General features: G+C 36.7%; 1 protein-coding gene across 1 annotated transcript in view; it reads right to left on the reverse strand.

The window, feature by feature from the left end:
* The window catches only part of LOC132622892 (uncharacterized), a 94,316-nt gene extending 75,557 nt beyond the window's left edge, over window positions 1-18,759 (reverse strand). Inside the window, 2 exon segments of the mRNA XM_060337574.1 lie at window positions 18,526-18,606; window positions 18,608-18,759. Of these exon segments, the coding sequence (XP_060193557.1) occupies window positions 18,526-18,606; window positions 18,608-18,759 (233 nt within the window).
* Between the last annotated feature and the right edge of the window lie 772 nt (window positions 18,760-19,531).

Raw genomic sequence — 19,531 nt, forward strand, 5'->3', positions numbered from 1 at the left:
AGTTTTTCATGTATCGATGCTTTGTAGGTGCATTGGATATCCTTCCAAAATTGTACCAGTAGATGATGTCCAAGTCACCAAACAATTGTCTTATGAAAAAGTTCCCATTGTCATTCTAGATAGGCAAGTACGGAGGCTCAGAAAAAAAAATGTAGCTTCAGTTAAAGTTCTATGGAGAAATAATAATAGAGAGGAAATGTCCTGGGAAGCAGAAAAAGATATGAAGTTCAGGTACCTACATTTATTTCCACCTCCAGAAGCGACTCAGGCAGAGACGCTATTGTCTTCAGGTATGTAGTGCTTTCCTTGATGCTTTCTTGGTCGTGTGTGGCCATAGTTATTGATGTTGTAGTTGTAGCCCTGTGAGGCGATGTATTTTGGGTTGCTTTGACAGGATGGTAGTGCCATATTACACACCTGTTAGCTATATGATCAATCAACACGAACATAACATGGAACTTATGAAGGCCAAAGCATAGTCTCGGAGCTGTCACATAAAAGTATAAATATGTGTCGCAACCTGTCTCCTGAGAAGTCACAACTATCAACAGATAACTCAGTACGTACGCCGACAAGGCTGTCATAACATGTGGGAACATCCCAACTATATATATATATATACGTAAGCCGACAAGGCTGCTATCACAACATGACAATATATGCAAGCCGGCAAGGCTGTTACAACGATAGAACACGCGTACTGATCCCATCTAAATACAACCCACATACATGTCTACAGACCTCTAAGAGTTTCAACAGTGAAATATGACGGGACAGGGCCCCGTCGTACCCTTAGACAACATATACATATATTTAGATAAAAAAGGATCTATACCAAATCTGGGCTCCGAAACAACGGAGCTCTCCAAGATAGCAGAAGGGAAGTCCTAAGCTGGCGGCTCACCAAAGCGAGTATATGTACCTGCGGGCATGAAACGCAGCCCTCCGAAGAAAGGGGGTCAGTACGGAATATGTACTGAGCATGTAAAGCGTGAAATACAGTAAGAGGATCATAACTGAAATAAGGAGTACAGGAAACAAGTACAATGTTCAGAATACCAAAACACTTGCCTTTGAAACATAAGCATGATTGTCAATATCATATATCATATACATATATATCGTACCCGGCCCTCTAGTGAGGGACTCGGTGAATAAAGTCATCATATGCCCTCCTGGCCTCCATAACATGTCATCATATCATCATATCATCATATCGTCATATCATCATATCATCATATATATATATACCGTACCCGACCCTCTAGTGAGGGACTCGGTGAACAATGCACTGAAACTGTGCACGATAACATACCCGGCCCGGGACTCGGTGAAAGATATATTGAGGCATGCACGAGCAGAGTAGTAAGAAACTATATGCAATTTAAATCATATCTGAGACTCAATGGAATAATCAAAACGAACCACCATTTTCAAATCAAGATAATAGTCATATCAAATACCTTTTGAGTATCACTGTGAATTATATCCAAAATAGAACTTTGGAATCATATGTACATATCAAAACATAAAGGAAATATAAGTTATGGGAATCAAGATCATTAGTCATCCTAGTGGCTCTAGGAGTAGGAATTTCTTGGGAATCATATATATATCGTCTATTCATTTCACAAAGATCATGCCAAAAGAAAGAAGGGATAGGCTTTACATACCTTTAGCGCTTATTCGCCACACAGTACGTATACGCTGCCCAATAATATCTCAACCTATATTAAGACGCCAACAACTACGGTTAAGCTACGGGGAGATTCAAAACGTATTCTAACGTTAGTAACTCCTTTCTAGATGTTTAGACGACGTTTTCCTCATATCCAAACCAACTACATACAACCAAGCCAACATCAATAATCATACGTTCAGTACCAACCCGGACAGCCCGCACCACACTCCAAACAGCCCACATTCATAACATTCAACAACAATTCGCATACGGCCACTACATTTTCAAGTTACTATTAATGATCCATAGTCTTAACGTTGTCATCGAAACAACTTACAACAGCCCAAATAACATAAATACAATGTATATTCTTAACTATCATTAATCTTCCAAGCCCAACAAGATCAACAACAACGTATCAAAACAGCCCGTATGCGATTTCAAATCAGCCCATACCTTACAACACTCAATAATAGTTTACATGCGATTATGACACCTCCATTTTATTCTTACTAGTCTATAGTCATAATATTTCGTCAAAACGATTCTATAACAGCCCAATCACCACAACAACATAATGTATACTCTTAACTATAATTATTTTTTCCAACTTAACAAAAACAACAACACATCCAAAACAGTCCCTAACCGATCAACATAAAAGTGCCCGAAATTATTGCAAACGTTTACGAACATACCAAGCAAACCACATACGATTCTTACACATTATTTCATATCTTCTTTTCATATAATTTCAGTAAGTTACGACCAGCAGTCACACGACAACTACATCATCAATTCATACGCAACTAAGCTACATTGTCATCACTATAATCCTTACAACAACCCACAAACAATTTTAGCTCCAACTCTAACCATTAAACACCTTCATTTCCATCATAAAATTCGTGACAACAATAATAAAAATACCAAGTAAAATCAGTTCACTACCTTCCACACAAAACAGTCCACTACACGGCCTCAATTCAACAAAATAACAACATGTTCATATCAACACAACTTCACCTTTAACCTTCCAATTCTTTTCATTCTTTTTACCATGCAATCTATGATAGCAACAACCATAATTACTAAATAAAATCTGTCCATTTTTCCACACCAAACAGCCCCCTACGGCTTCCACAATGCCTCAACATCAACACACACAATTTCATACATGCAATTCACATTTACACATGCACAACATATCCAAATCACCCTTAAAACAGCCCCTACGGCTTCAACAACATTTCAACACCAACATTCATAATTTCATACATGCAACTTATATTTACCCATCTACCATACGCTTTAAACCACCCTTAATACATGCAAAAGAAAGTTAAACCTTACCTTGACAATTTGACTTCTCAACTTGGCTAGAGTTTGTGCCTTGAAGTTACTTCTTGTTCTTGCTATCTAGGATCAATCCCACGTTGTTTACACCTTCCAAAGGGTTGAAATGCTTGAAGAAATTATTTTTTGATCAACACACAAAGAGCTCATTCTCGGCCAGCCATGGCCGAGAGCTTCTCTCTCCCTCTCTAGGTTTTTCTATTTTGGTTGTGAAGTTGAAATGAGGTTTTAGCTGATTCTTAGTCATCAATTTGATATTTATATCATGCCTATATGTTGGACACATGTCCCACTCATAGCTTGAGCCAATTACATAGCCTTGAGACTAAATTTTCAAAAAACATTCCCCACTATCTCGGCTACATGGCCGAGTATCACCCTTTCTCTTCTTTCAATCTTAATTGTTTACAATATAATGAATGTGTAGTGGATGAGTCAATGTTTAAATTGTCTAATGAGTCTTCCACTAGCATGCTTTCATAAAAAAAAAGGAATTGCCAATATTAAAATGTGTAATGAATCTTCCACTAGCATGCTTTGCCAATATTAAAATGTGTAATGAATTGCCAATATTAAAATGTGTAATGAGTCTTCCAATAATATTTTTGTACTAAGTAAAATTTATAAACACTTAGTTCTAATTTAGAAATTAAGAATTAAAGGTTTCTACTTCGTGTCCAGGAAGGGTTCCGTCTTTAACTCACGTCGATTCCCTCGCGAATAACTCGACGTCTAAAATACGGGGTCTAACAGTGACTTTCTGGTAGAATTATACGGTCCAATTGTACAGACCGTATAAATTATATGGCCCGTACAATTTTCCGTATAATCGGGTCGGGTCGGGTCAGATTTTTCTTTTTACATACATGGATGACCCTTATTTTCTTTTTCATTTCCCACTTCCTCCAAGATCTCCAAAGCTCTAAAACCCTTCTCTTAGCATATTACACCCAAACCCAAGGGAAAACAAATATCAAATAGCAAGAATCAAAGTGTTCATCCGTTGGAAGGCTCACTAGGGTTAGTAGACTTCAAGAATAACTTGGGTATTGAAATTAAGGTTTCCATATAAGTTGATAGCTTGCTCCAAATCTCATTCTTATGAGATAAAAGGTTAGTTTTTATGCTTATTTCATGTTATTAAGAATGCTTAGTTGTTGCATAACTTGGGTGAAAGGAGAGAGTAGGGGATGAGTTCTAAATATAGTTTTCATGATGTTTTTAAGTAGTAAGCTAACTTGAATCATGATTCTTAGTATGATGATATGGATATATTCTTGTTTTAAAAGGTAATAATGATGATGAGGAAGCATTGTATGACAATGTGCTAAGAGTTGATGTGAAGTTGTTAGTACAAGTTGAATATGAGAATGAATTTTGAAGGCTTAAAGGAATGTGATTACGTGACTATGATATTGTGGATGTTATTATGGCTGTTTGGGAGTTGTTTTGCAATATGGTGGAAATCGATGAAATAGAGGAAATTCTACCCAATTTTCGTTAACTCATGAATTGTTCTAGTTTGAATTTAAGAGTATCTTTAAGGCTTAACCAAGGTATGAATCCTTTTAAATGTAGATTTCTTAAGCTTTGGCGGTGAGCATTAAGTAGTTAAGAAGACAAAGAGGTATGTAAGGCTAACCCTTCTTTCTTAAGGCATGATCCCATCGTTGTATACCCTCATGTGAATTTCATAGTCTTCTAAGATGACTCCGTTCTTAGAATCACTAAGGTTCAGGATTCTTGAAAATCTCGTGATACCATTGGTCTCATCCTATAATAGTTGATCCTCTAAGGGAGGATATAATGAAGTAATGATGACGATGATGAGGTTGAGGATACGTATGTGCCTATATATATATGCCTCAAGGTATGACTATTAAGAACACTGAGCTTACATAGCCAGGTATGATATTTATCGTGCGCGCACCACTATAGTTGGGTACGGGTAACACTGAGCCTTGGTAGGGCCAGGTATGTATATCACCGAACTTCATCATGGTAGGGTACGTGTCACACCCCGACTTTACTAGGGTGTGATGGGCACCCGACCCCATATCTGGAGCCGGGCGAACCCGCTGACTCTTGTTACGTATAGAAACCCTTGAATCAGTAAAGAAAGAAATACATAGTAAGCTCTCCAATATTTTTTTTTTCTTTTCATAATACCCATTGCTTTGTCTGCAAAGTCTCTAACATAGAACAGAACATCATAGCATATACTTGGACTTGGCAATTCTCCGGGACAAGTGGAGTTCGCCATCTCCGCTGGAACATCTTTAGTAAGGTCTTCTAATCATCTTGGAGTACCTGCGCGGCATGAAACGCAGCCCCCGAAGAAGAGGGGTCAGTACGAGTAATGTACTGAGTATGTAAGGCATGAATAGTGACATAATAAAGGAATATGCAGTATGAATAATAACGGAATAGACATATGGAGCTTATCTTGGAACAGAAGTAACCTGTACATATGAATGCCTTTCTGCGGATGCCATGCATGCTTAGTTTCTTTTTCAGAAAAACGGTGCTTCTTATTTACATGTACAGAAAACAGAACATTTCAGAAAACGGTGTCCTTTATTTACATTCACAGACGCCGAGTACATCGGCTCTCCCACCCCCCTCCCCAACAGTGTCCCAACATATTATATATATATCACATATACAGACGCCGTATCCGGCTCTCCCATATCCCGCGTCCGGGCATCCCGCGTCCGGGACGAAATCCAGCTGAATCAGGTGGTGATATAACAGTGGCCCTTCCCCTTCCCCATATACATATACATATACACATTCACATTCATATTTATATGTCATACAATTGGCATGCATGAGAGCCCAAAGAAAGTCATGTGTCCATCGGAGTGACGTAAGGTCGAAACCCTCCGATTACATTATGGAATAATCGGGTCACTTATCTCACCTTGAAGAAACGATAATTATAAGACGAGACTATCAACGGAAAATAGCTTTAAGAGGAGACACAGAATAAGATCATTGGCATTATAACCGTCAATTCATATGCTTTGAAGTCTTTTAGAAACTAGTACAACACTTTCATATTCACATTGGATTCTTAGCTCAAGACTCTTATTCGTGGAATCATTCTTGTCGTACTTATCATATGCATATTCTCTTTTCTGACGTCATCGTTATCATTATCGTCATGGAAGTATTCTCGTTGGGATAGGTACAGTACTTGTCATTTGGTAATGGAATAAGGATCGAAAGTTTCTTTTGGATTCAGCTTCAACGTAAGTCAAGCGGAATAATAAGGTAAATCCGGGAAACAGTGGGCTCACCTCAGATCAAATGAGGCGGCGCGCCAAATTTACATATGTTACATGTCATGGCGTTACTTGTGAGGGTTTTAGGGTCATCGGGTCCTATTTATGCAAGTTCTAGAGGTTTAGGAAATTCTTCCAACTTTTTCACACTTTTTAATTCAATTCTACTGATTGAAAAAGGAGAAACTTTAGATGCGGATTCTGGAGGGTAGAAGGGTCCCCGAGGTTCTTACCCAACGTATTACGTCTAAGACATGCCATAGAAACAAGGGTGAAGCCTTACATACCTTTTCCGCTCCTTTTGCTTCTCCAAACTCAAGCTCCAAATTCACCAAAATCTACAAATTGGTCACATTTACCAAACCTTAATTAGAGCATTTAGAAGTGGGATTTTAAAGTAACATTTGTCTGCCGAAATTTCGGCAGCATTTCCCCTGTAAATACATCGTCCCCAAGAATCTATCTTGGCCAATTTCAATCAACAACAATCCGGGAATTCAACCCGGCCAAACTATCAACACAATGCCAACAATCATACCAACAATTTCAATAATTTTACTCAAAACACCTTCTAACATTAATAACTCGTTTCACATAATTCAACGGCGTTTTGTTTAGATTCCAACCAACTACCACAACATAATCCGCAACCTTCCAAATTAAATGAAACATCAATAACACATTTCTTACCTTTAACTTCAAGAACCACATCAACAATCTACACGTCGACGACTTCATTTCAAACTACCAAACCATCATTTTCATCATAGAATCCACATTAACAACAACTAGAATATCAAATAAAATCAATTTACCATAGCTACCAAAACAGCCCCTTAGTCGGCCACAACTACATCATGCATATTTCCATGGATTTTCATTTTTTTTTCATGCATTACAACAACAACCAACCTGCTACATAAATTTAGTTCATTATACTTACATTCAACAACACATACAAGGCCACACACACACCATGCTCGGCTACAATTTCAACATCCATATTTTCTTATGAATTCTATTCTTTCCCACATACTACAACATACCAAACCATTCATAACACAATCAAGGAGATGAATTGTTATCTTTCCTTCACAACTTCTCAACTTAGCTAAGGTTGGAGTTTTGCACCAAAGAGTAATTCTCTTGCTTCAACAATTATACCATGTTGGAGAGCATCTTTGAATTAGTAGAAATACTATGAGAAATGAATTTTTGGGGCAAGATTTTTGGTCTTCTCTTTCCCCTCCTTCTTGGCCGAATTGGCCCCTCCTCTTTCTCCTTCTTCTATATTTTTTTTTTCCTTTCTCTACAACTTCTTGATTTAAAAAGATGACCTCTCCTAACTATATATATACTTGGCTTCTTCAAGCATGTGAGAAGCACATGCTCTCTTTATTCATTTATTCTTTTCTTCTTCTAGAGCTTTCATCCTTTTTCTTGAATTCTCTTAAATAAAGGATGACTTACTTGTTTCATTTTAGCCACCACTTCTTTATATATACACTTAGGCCCCTTAAGCAAGAATGTGGACACTTGGCCATCCTTTCTTTCTCTAGAGAATTCCCCCCCCCCCCCCCCCCCCCCCTTTTTTTTTTTTGAATTTTTCTTAGAATAAAAGATGACCTAATATCTTACCATGTACACTTTGGTCCCTCAAGAACTTTCTTGAATACCTTGTGAAATTCCCATTTTGCCCCTCGACTTTCCTCAATATTACCATTTACCATTTTGAAATTTCTCCTTTTTGCCCTTAACCTTTCTTAATATTTCCATCCAATAATATTCATAAATGATATTCATAACTAACTTGTGCACAAAAATATTTTGAAATTGGTCTAGCCTTTAACTTTCCACGACGACTTTGAAATATCCAAACGTGCAAAATACGGGCTATAACAGTACGTAAGACACCGAACCTCTTTGGTCGGGTATGATACTACTATAAGTATAAATGTATAAAATGGGAGGTCTCCATTAGAAAGAGGGTAAGTAAATACAATGAACGACGTTAGAGGTGTAAATGGTTTTATCCTCCCATGACTCTCCTATTTTATGTTATTTTCTCATGCTACCATTATGCTATTGATTATGCTTTACGTACTCAGTACATTATTCGTACTGACGTCCTTTCTTTTGTGGACGCTGCGCCATGCCCGCAGGTGGATAGGGAGATAGACTTGATCCTTAGGCTGCTTATCCATAGATTGCTTAGAGGAGCTCCATTTGATCCGGAGCTGCAGCTGTGCACACTATTCTTTTATATGTATATGGGCATGGCGGGGCCCTGTCCCATCTTTATGATGATGTTCCATACTCTTCTTAGAGGCTCGTAGACAGTCTTGTATAGTAGATGTCTTTTGCCCTGTCGGCTCATATTTTGACATATTATTTTGTTAGCCTCGTCAGGTTGTGTATATGTGTATGGGCATAGTTGTTGATGTTGATATATAAAACTGCTTTAGTCGTTGGAAATGGCATTATTGAGGCATAGGATTGTTAATAGGCCATGTGGCTCACCAAGATATGAATGTGAATGTACTATGAGAGGGCCCGGTGGGTTAGCTCCGGGTGCCCGTCATGGCCCTCCGGTTGGGTAGTGAAAGTTTGTTTCTAGAAATGTTAGTAGTTCTGTTTCAGTTTCTTTTCCTAAGTCTGTTGACAATGTTTTTCTTTCAAATTCAGAGTCTGTTTCTTTTCCTTCTTGTAGTAATGTGAGTTCTAATGCAAGATTGTGGCATGTCAAGCTTGGCCACTTACCTTTTTCATCAAAGAAATCCATCAGTTTTATTCAATCTCCGTCAAATTTTGATTGTTTCTGTGATATTTGTCCATTAGAAAGGCAATCTAGGCTGCCTTTTCCCACAAGTCAGATTTCTTCTAAATCAATATTTCAATTAATTCACATAGACGCATGGGGGCCATATAAAGTACCAACTTATAATAATTACAAATATTTTCTCACAATTGTTGATAATTACAGTAGGGGAACATGGACCTATTTATTGAGCACAAAACGAAATGCATTCATAGTTCTACAGGGATTTTTACAAATGATTGACAAATGGTTCAATGCCAAAGTAAAAATAGTGAGGTCAGATAATGCTTTAGAGTTGCGGCAGAGTATTGAAGCCTCTCATTTCCTCACATCACAAGGAATTATTCACCAAAGATCATGTGTTGCTACCCCAAAACAAAATGGAATTGTTAAGAGGAAGCATAGACATCTCTTAGAAATAGCAAGGGCTTTGCTGTTTCAGTCAAAATTTCATGTTTGCTACTGGGATGAATGCATCCTAATAGCAACTCACTTGATTAACAGATTACCTTCAAAGGTGCTTCACAATAAGACACCCTATGAGGCAATTTATGGTAAACTACCATCTTATCAGTATTTAAAGTGCTTTGGATGTTTAGCTTATGCTTGTACTTTGAAGCAAAATAGAGGGAAATTTAAACCTAGGGCTAAGGCATGTATTTTCCTGGGATATCCCATTGGGCAGAAGGGTTATAAGAAAATGGAGATTGAAACCAAGAAAATCTTTATCTCTATAGATGTCAAATTCTATGAAACCATTTTCCCATTCTCAACTAAACACACTTCTTCTAACATACCTATTTTTCCCTATCCATCATCTACTGAATATATTACTAAACTAATATCTGGCCCTCAGAACAATGCACCTACACATGATATTACCACAGATTCTCCACCACAACTCTCACATAACCCACCCATTCTTACCAACCCTTTGCCTTCACCTAACATCACTCCTTCTCCTACTTCTACTTCCTCCTCACCAAATCCTAACACTCTTATCATTGCACCTGAAGAACCTAGAAGATCATCTAGGCACAACAAAGGAGTCTAACCTCATTACTTAGAGGATTATGTATGCAACAACATATATCTTATTAATGTTACTGATTTTTGTTTTGCCACACCTATAGAACCAACCACATTATGCACCAACAACTTATCATATACCAATCAAACCATCTTAAAATCTGTTTCTTCCCTCACTGAACCAACCAGTTTCTATCAAGCATGTAAAAACCCCGGATGGATAGCTACTATGCAGAAAGAAATAGCATATTTACATAAAAATCACACTTGGGATGAGGTCCCATTACCAGGCAACAGAAAGGCATTGCCATTTAAATGGGTTTTTAAGATTAAAAAACTCTTTGATGGAAGTATAGAGAGACTCAAGGCAAGATTAGTAATTAGAGGGGATATTCAAAAGGAAGGAATAGACTATAATGAAACTTTTTCTCTAGTAGTTAAAATGACTACGGTAAGATGTTTGATTGTTATCAAGAAAGGTTGGGAAATTTCTCAGTTTGATGTTCATAATGCTTTCCTACATGGAGAGTTACAAGAGGAGGTATATATGAGATTTCTACCTGGTTTCAGTCCTTCTAATCCCAATTTAGTATGCAGATTGAGGAAATCTCTATATGGCTTGAAACAAGCCTCTAGACAATAGTATGCTAGATTGGCTGGTGCTTTTAGTTTCAAGGGTTACGCAGCCTCTTTGAATGATTATTCACTGCTCTTTAAAGTCAAAGACAATCACATTTCAATTGTTGCAGTTTATGTGGATGATATCCTCATCACAGGGAACCATTCTTCAGAAATTAAGAAGCTTAAACAGTTTCTAAACTCAGAATTCAAATTAAAGATCTTGGACCTTTGTATTATTTCCTAGGTATGGAATTTCTAAAGGAAAACATAGGTGCAATCATCAGTCAAAGAAAGTACCTTTGATCTTCTAAACGAGTTTGATGTCTCTCATCTGCCTAATGTTTCCTCACCTTTGGATCCTTCATCTAAATTGACTACAGATTCAGGCCCTCTCTTAATTGATCCCACCATCTACAGACACTTGGTTGGAAAACTGAATTATCTTACACACACAAGGCCTGATCTTTCTTATGCTATTTTGAATCTCAGTCAATACATGCAAAGGCCTTGTGTTGGGCATTTCACTGCTGCTTTATGAGTACTTCAATATCTTCGAAAATATCCAGGGCAAAGATTATTCATGTCTGCTTCACCATCATTTTCCTTACTGGCCTTTTGTGATGCCGATTGGGCATCCTGTCATGACTCCCGACGATAATTTAGTGGATTTTTTACACGTATTGAGGATCCCCAATTTCATGGAAATCCAAGAAACAAGATTCCATTTCATTGTCATCCGCGGAAGCTGAATACAGATCCTTGAGAAGATTGGTCACATAACTTACTTGGCTTACTCGATTGCCCACTGATTTGTATGTCTCTCCTCAACTTCCAATACCAATTCACTCCGATAGTCAAGCGGCAATTCACATTGCGAAGAACTCTGTCTTTCACGAAAGAACAAAGTATGTCGAGCTTGATTGCCATTTCGTCAGACAACAATATCTTTCAGGTCTCATTTCTCTATCCTTTGTACCTTCGAAAGATCAGCTTGCTGATTTATTTACCAAATCCCTCTCTAGCCCTCTTTATTTTCGGATTCTCAGCAAGTTGGGCATCACTCCATTCTTCTCCAACTTGAGGGGGGATGTTAGAATAAATCCTCAATCATAAAATGAAAATGTTAAAATTACACATGATGAAAGAAAGAAGAAGAGAAATGGTAGAGAAGACAAAGATGGAGATAGTAAAGAGAAAGCTTTTGGGCTGATTGGAGAAATGGGCTCAAGTTCAAAATCTCAAATAACACAAGCCCAACATCACAATGCAACAAGAAGAAAATCAGCCCAATATGTGGATACATACACAAAGCCATCTCAACCATACAAAGTTGACAAAACAACATGAATCACACGATCAAATTATAAGGACACCTGTAAATGTCATTTTCAAGTAGTACATAGAAAAGGATAAAGTTTGTTATATGGTAGTCAATAGAAATTAGACAAATTGTATAGGTTTAATTATTTATTTTTTATTCATTTCCTTGTAGAGATGTATATATAGGTGTTCTCCTTCAATACAATAGACACAAAAAATTTTCCATAATATTCATCTTCAAATTATTACATAATGAGTATCTATCTTTCAGTTCAAGCTGAGATATTCTGAATATTTGAAGAAAATACAACCACTGTAAGCTTCTTTTGAGTATTATTATATTGGTTTGTGCTAATATTATATTTTTACTATATAGGAATAAAGGTGTGAAGATGAAGAGATTTGAAGCAAAATTAGATAAAATGCCGAAAAAAGCAGACAACAAATGGTGGTATAATTAATTGCTAATGATTGGGAGATGAAAACATAATGATTAGCAGCCAACAACATAACAAATGATTGATGTGGAAGTGCACATTGCTGTTGTCTACGTGGAAGCAAGAGCTCAAGTAATTAAAATTGTTCCAATAATACTCGTTTTTACATTTTTATTCGGATGATTTGTTGTTTTTCCTCCATGTATATGTGGAGTAAACTCTTTAGTTCTAGGGTTTTGACACAAACATGAAAGTTGACGTTTCATTATTGTTTATATCTATTGACTTTCCATCTTTGGGTTGCTATTTATTATTGTGCTTAATTGTTTGATTATTTGGCTAATAGTTAGACAATAATTGTGGTGCGTGAGTTGGACTCGAAAGAAGAATTCACGTACGTAATAAGAATAAATAAAGTTTGTTCGATTTAATCCTTTTGCTACAGAGGACAAAAATATACCCTTTAGCCCTACTTAGTTGGATACGGAGATATAAATGTGTTTCTTGTTACTTTTTGCAATCATAGAAATATAGATGTTAAGAGTAGCATCTACAGGCTTGTGAGTAGTTCGAAAGAATATCATAAAGTTAACATCAACCCGCCAACTAGTAACCCAGGAAATAAAATATATAGGTATAGCAATTGGAAGACTCAATTGGATTGTTAGTGGTCATAACCCTAAATCTATCTCTTCTCCGCTAAAAATCCGCTCTTTCTTGGCTGAAGTTCATTATTTACTTTTTTTTTATTTTTAGTTAGTTTATAAATATAACTTTGGATTTTATTTCTTGTTTAGATAATTAGCATTAGTTTAATTTAGTAAATAGTTAATCATAAGTCCATGTGGGTATGATATCTAGACTTTAATTCTATATTACTTGTACGACCGTGTATACTTGCGTGTGCGTTTGGGAGCAACAAGTTTTTGGCGCCGTTGTCGGGGACTTAGAAATTAACTGTTTATCAAGATTAGACTTTTCTTTTTGTCTATTCACGTTTTTTTTTTTTAATTTAATATTTTGGTTATCTTTCTTCACATGTCATCTTGGAATAAAAATTGGTTGAATATTGGTTGTTCCTATTTTGGTGATTCTTGTATGATTTGTGGAGGATCCCAGCTGTGGAAACACTATCATAATATTTCCGGGAATGGGTTGTGCGCACCTTCCCAATTCTTTGAGTGGAATGTTTGTAGTATAGGCAGTGGTCAAGATATCCATTGGAATGGTTGTCCTAACTTTTATTCCCCATCCCCGAGCCCCTATTACGATTCTCTTGTTGTTTGTGATGTTAACAGGAGTAATGAAGTGGAGGATGCCAAAAGTCTTGCTCGGGTTAGAGATATGATGAAACAAATGGTGGAGCACAACACATTAATAAGAGAGCAAACTGCAAAACTGGGGAAAGCCATACAGAGGATTCGTGCCAAACTCACATATGTGCAGGCCGAGGCTGAAACTTGTAATGATCTGCAAGTCACAGGCTTAGCCAATACCCAAGACGAACCTCAAACAGAAGAAGAGAGCGAGTTCCCGCAAGGAGATAGCTCTGAAGAAGTAGAGATAGTGAGTCAATCTTGGCTAACAGAACAAGCTCAACATATGAAATTTCATCGGTTTCTCCATGATGGACTTACAAACATGGCGACACAACTGATAGAAGGCAGAACTGAGCTCAGACAAGAGATAGATCAATTTGGCTCAGATCTCCCTGACCTGCAGGCTCAATCAAATAAAAGGGTTCAGGCGTCTGATACCCAACTACCAATTGTCATGGATAGTATTCAGAATTTGGAGCAAAAAGAGGAATTTCAGCTATTCGACCAGAATATTGTTGATGATGCTGAGGTTGAGGGAGTATAAATTAGTGCGGGTGTCAAATATAATGCAGTTTTTGAGTTGGGGCATATTGGTTCTCATTCTAAATATTTTTCTACATTATGTGTGGTTGGCGACATGGAAATTGAGCCTTCCAAGCCTTTGGAGAGGTGTATAGATACGGAACAAGAGCCGTATATCCTAAAATTTGCCACCCCGAAGAGACAAAACGTCATTCCTCACTTAAGGTCCAAAAAGTGAAAGATGCGACACCTATTGCTTGGTTCCTATATTTTCACATCACCGCCTCGTGAGCGGAGTAGAAAATTTGATGCAAAATTAGGGGCGCAATTTATATCCTCAAAGTGGAAGTAAAAGTTGTGAAAGTGATGGCGTCGTTCCACGACGTTAACTAAGGCGTTTGTAGGGAGGCAATCCATCTTGTATTTTTATTATATTTCATAGTGTCACATTTTGTTTTGTTTTTGTTTTGCAGATTAAGGGAAGTCTGAGTACCCAAAGTTGAAGCTGAGGAGCATGTTTGAGCTTAAGTGTGGGGTCGTGCCGATCCTTGATGTTGAGGATTATGTTGCTAGCTAGGCCCTAGAGGGTCCAGGGAGTATTTTTCACCTTTACTTTATTTTTATTTTCCTCTGTTATACATGCATTGAGGACAACACATATGTTTATGTGCGGGTTGGGGTATTTCCGATACTTTTGAGGTCAAGGACGATTATGCCATAGGATTTCTTTTTTCTTTTTTCTTAGCCTTATATTTATATTTAAAAAAAAAACAGAAAACGAAGAAAAATTCAAAAATATTTTACTTTGTTCTTTCTTTTATAGCTTCTTTTTCTCTCATTAGTGGCATAGATCATCCACACCTTGGTTTTTCTTATGGCCTCGGTTCTTTTAAGGGGGGCCTTTGAACGAGGATTTTTTAAAAAAATTTAGGATTAATTTTCTTTAAGAGTAGTAAAGGAGAGAGAAGAAAGACCCTTTGACTTGTTTGATACTAGCATATTTAGGCCTGACCTTGAGTAGTACTTTCCTGTGAGTACTTGAGTATTGAAAAAAAATAGCAGACTTTCTGACACCTAACTCATGGTTGTGACTCTGTGCACAGCCTATTCTTATTTTGTAGTTCGTCATGATCCTATCTCTCCTAGAATAGAATTGATCCATCTTGATTGAGACTTGTGCCATGTGTGGTGAGGATTTCTTGCATATATTCCATGTTTTGCATCTTAGTCTAGAACTTGCCCTGCATGTTATTGAAGCGAAATAAAAAGTGTTGCTCTGTTTAGAAGATGACTATAGGATTTCTTTGATATGTCTTGTGAATTTTAGCCTTTTCAGAAATTGTACCACTAGTTAGCCCTTTGACCCTGTAGCCTTTCGTTTGTTAGCCGTATTTTTGCCTTGCTCCTTTTGTTTGAATCCCTAGTTTTTGCACCCTACTTCCTTGAGTTCTGTAGCTTAGACTGTGATATAATTGTTAAATTTGAAGAAAAGAGATGGTCAAGTGAAAAATGGTGACCAATGATAGCTGCAAAGTGATGAAAAGGCCCTCTTAAAAAGAATGTGATATGAAAAAAAAAATGAGAAAAAATTGCTAAAAAAGAAAAATATGATTGAAACGTTCTTGATATGAGGGAAATACTTATGAAATAATTGATGAAGAGAGGACTGGAAATAGAGTGAAGAGATGTATATAATGGGTGTTGAAGTCTAAAAGTGCAAAGTGCTTAGGGAAGTGTAAGTCACTATTATATAGTTTTCTACCCGTCTCCTAGCCAACATTACAACCCGTTTTTAAAGTCCTATTTGATTATATTCGAGCACACTTAATTAGTAGAGATGTACATAATGGGCAAGCCTACAGTTCTTTGTGCATATATGTGAATTTCCTTGTGATTGCGAGACTTGTGCTTTGATGCTAAGTCCTTAAATTACATTCGATTCTTTGATTTGATGTGTGGACTATTTATTCTTGTTAGGAAACTTGTTTCATGATAGATAGGTGATGTTAATAGATTTTTTTGACAGAGTAGGTGAGCGAGCTTAAATTTGATGAGGCAGAGTCCGTCTATGATGTTAGAAGCTTGTTGTTTGTTTTTTCACTTGCATATCTTGCATGATGATCAAGAAGTGTACATATGATATTTTTAGTTGCTATAAGGCCTAATTATAGGTATCAATCAAAGTGGTGGTGTTCCTCGACTTGAGTTATTGAGAGTGGTTTTAATGCTTACTCGAGGACGTGCAAGAGTTTACGTGTGGGTGGTGATGTTCGGTAAAAAATGCATATATTTACTCATTGTTGCCTCACATTTTAGTACTTTTAATCTACTTTTGAGTATTATTATATTGATTTGTGCTAATATTATATTTTTACTATATAGGAATAAAGCGGTGTGAATTTGAAGCAAAATTAAATAAAATGCAGAAAAAAAGGAGACAACAAATGGTGGTATAATTAATGGCTAATGATTGGGAGATTAAAACATAATGGTTAGACAACATAACAAATTATTGATAATGGAAGTGCACATTGCTGTTGTCTACGTGGAAGCAAGAGCTCAAGTAATTAAAATTGTTCCAATTCGTAACTTTGGGTTGCAATTGCAATCCATCGCACAGGTGGCGCAACACATTCAGTTCTCTGAAGATTATTTGGCCGTCTGCGCCACTCTTGTGGCGCGAGCTCGCAATTTTTTTTGGTTCGAAATAAATTTGATTTTTAAAAGCTCTGGCCTTTTGGTATCTTATAAATACATATTCTACAAAAAAATTACATAACTTTGGACCTAGAGAGAGTTTGGAGCCGTCGTGAAGGCCGTAATTAGAGGGTTTTATCTTCTCTTCTCTGTCGGATGATTTGTTGTTTTTCCTCCATGTCTATGTGGAGCTAAACTCTTTAGTTCTAGGGTTTTGCACAAACATGAAAGTTGACGTTTGATTATTGTTTATATCTATTGAATTTCCATCTTTGGGTTGATTATTTATTCTGGTGCTTAATTGTTTGATTATTTGACCAATAGTTAGACACTATTTGTGGTGTGTGAGTTGGACTTGAAAGAGGGAATTTCATGAACGTAATAAGACTAAATAGAGTTTGTTCAATTTAATCGTTTCGCTACTGAGGATAGAAATATACCCTTTAGCCCTACTTAGTTGGATACGGAGATATTAATGCGTTCTTATTACTTCTTGCGATCATAGAATTATAGACGTTAAGAGTAGCATATATGAGTTGTTCGAAGGAATATCATAAAGTTAACATCAACCCGTCAACTAGTAACCCAAGAAATAAAATAGGCATAGAAATTGGAAGACTCAATTGGATTGTTAGTGGTCATTACCCTAGATCTTTCTTTTCTCCGATAAAAATCCGCTCTTTCTTGATTGAAATTCATTATTTGCTTTCTTTTATTTTTAGTTAGTTTATAAATATAACTTTGGATTTTATTTCTTGTTTAGATAATTAGCATTAGTTTAATTCAGTAAATAGTTAATCATAAGTCCATGTGAATACAATATCTGGACTTTAATCCAATATTACTTATACGATTGCATATACTTGCGTGTGTGTTTGAGAGCAACACTTGCCTAACCTATTTCGACCTCCAATGTTTTGAAGCAATAACATTGGTTGTTGTTATATTCAAATTCCAAGCAGGAACCTCAATTTTGAACGAGGGAAAAGGTTCACATTCGCCCTTGTACTATCCGAAATTGTTCAAGTTTTCCCTTCGTTTAATTTTTGGTCCATTAATACCCTTGTCATTCACAAATCCTTTCACATTTGCCCTTTCCATTAATGGCCACGTGCCCAAATTTTTCAAGAAGAAGATCCAAATTGACCCTCGAACTTCTTGACTACATAAATGGTGATAGTTTAGGTATAAAAAGGGAACAAGTGATAGTCAAGATGTGAAACTAGCAAAAAAGTCATAGTTTAATGTGTTTTTGACCATTAACTCTTTTTAAAATGACTAATCTAGTTGGATTTGTAGATTATTATTCAATATGCGTCGAAGCAAACTGACGTGTCAAACAAAATGGGATATACTATGGAGGGCAGACATTTGTTTTCTAGGGCGATTTACGGGGAAGAAGTTATTCAAAATGACAGAGGGAAGGAAGAGATGCAACCTGAGAGCAGAAACAAGTTGGGTTTTGTTAAAGACTTGAACAAAGCAATTATAAGGGCCTCCAATTTCCAATGTAGAGAGGTAGTAGCTTCTTCCTGCGAATAAAATGTAACCCATTTGAGTTTTGAGATGGTTCTTGCTTGTTGAAGCTAAAGTTGCTGCTCTTAACATGACAAGAATGTAACTTTCTTTGTGGTTTTAGAGGGAGTTGATAGTTTGCCATATGTGACTCCATGGCGAGGGCTTTATTTAGTGCTTTGCATTACAATTTTTTTTTTGTTGGGGTGGTTTTCTCTGAGTTAGGTCAGGTCAGCCTGATTAGTACGAGTAATTGGCTAAAATGTACAAATTTGCTGGTGTTATAGCATCCAAAATTGCTCAATCTTGCCATCCCTTACCCTAGGTCCATTTATATATTTGTCGCTAGCAAATTGGTTCATATCTGTTCTTGTTATAGAGTTTCAGTATGAAATAGGTGGAGTCCATGTATCCAATGTTTTCAAAAATAAGTCCAAATTTAGCCTTGACTTACTATAACTTTAAGGGCAAGGGGCAAATATATCCCTCAACTATGGGATGTAAAGCAAATACATCCCTCTTTAAAAAAGTGGAGCAAATATATCCTCGCCGTTATGAGTGGCAGAGCCAGGATTTTCACCGAGGGGGTTCAAAATATAAAAAAATAAACATACGAAGAAGCCTAAGGGGGTTCAACATCTACTATTTATACATAAAAAATAATTTAACCTTGTAAAAACATTTTTTTTCCGCCCAGGGGGTCCGGATGAACACTCTCGGCTCTATGTGGCTCCGCCACTGGACGTTATAGAAAGGGTGCATATATATCCCTTTTGTTAACGACCCTATATTTATTGAGATAAAAAAAATCTAAAACTGATTTATTTAATTCAAAACATGCCACGTGGCATTTAAATTATTACAATACCTTTTTTTTTTTTACTTCCCCATACCCGACCCAACTAAAATAAAACCTAATCCCAAACCGA

This window comes from Lycium barbarum, chromosome 12 (genome assembly GCF_019175385.1).
Source record: "Lycium barbarum isolate Lr01 chromosome 12, ASM1917538v2, whole genome shotgun sequence".
NCBI classification, from domain to species: Eukaryota; Viridiplantae; Streptophyta; class Magnoliopsida; order Solanales; family Solanaceae; genus Lycium; species Lycium barbarum.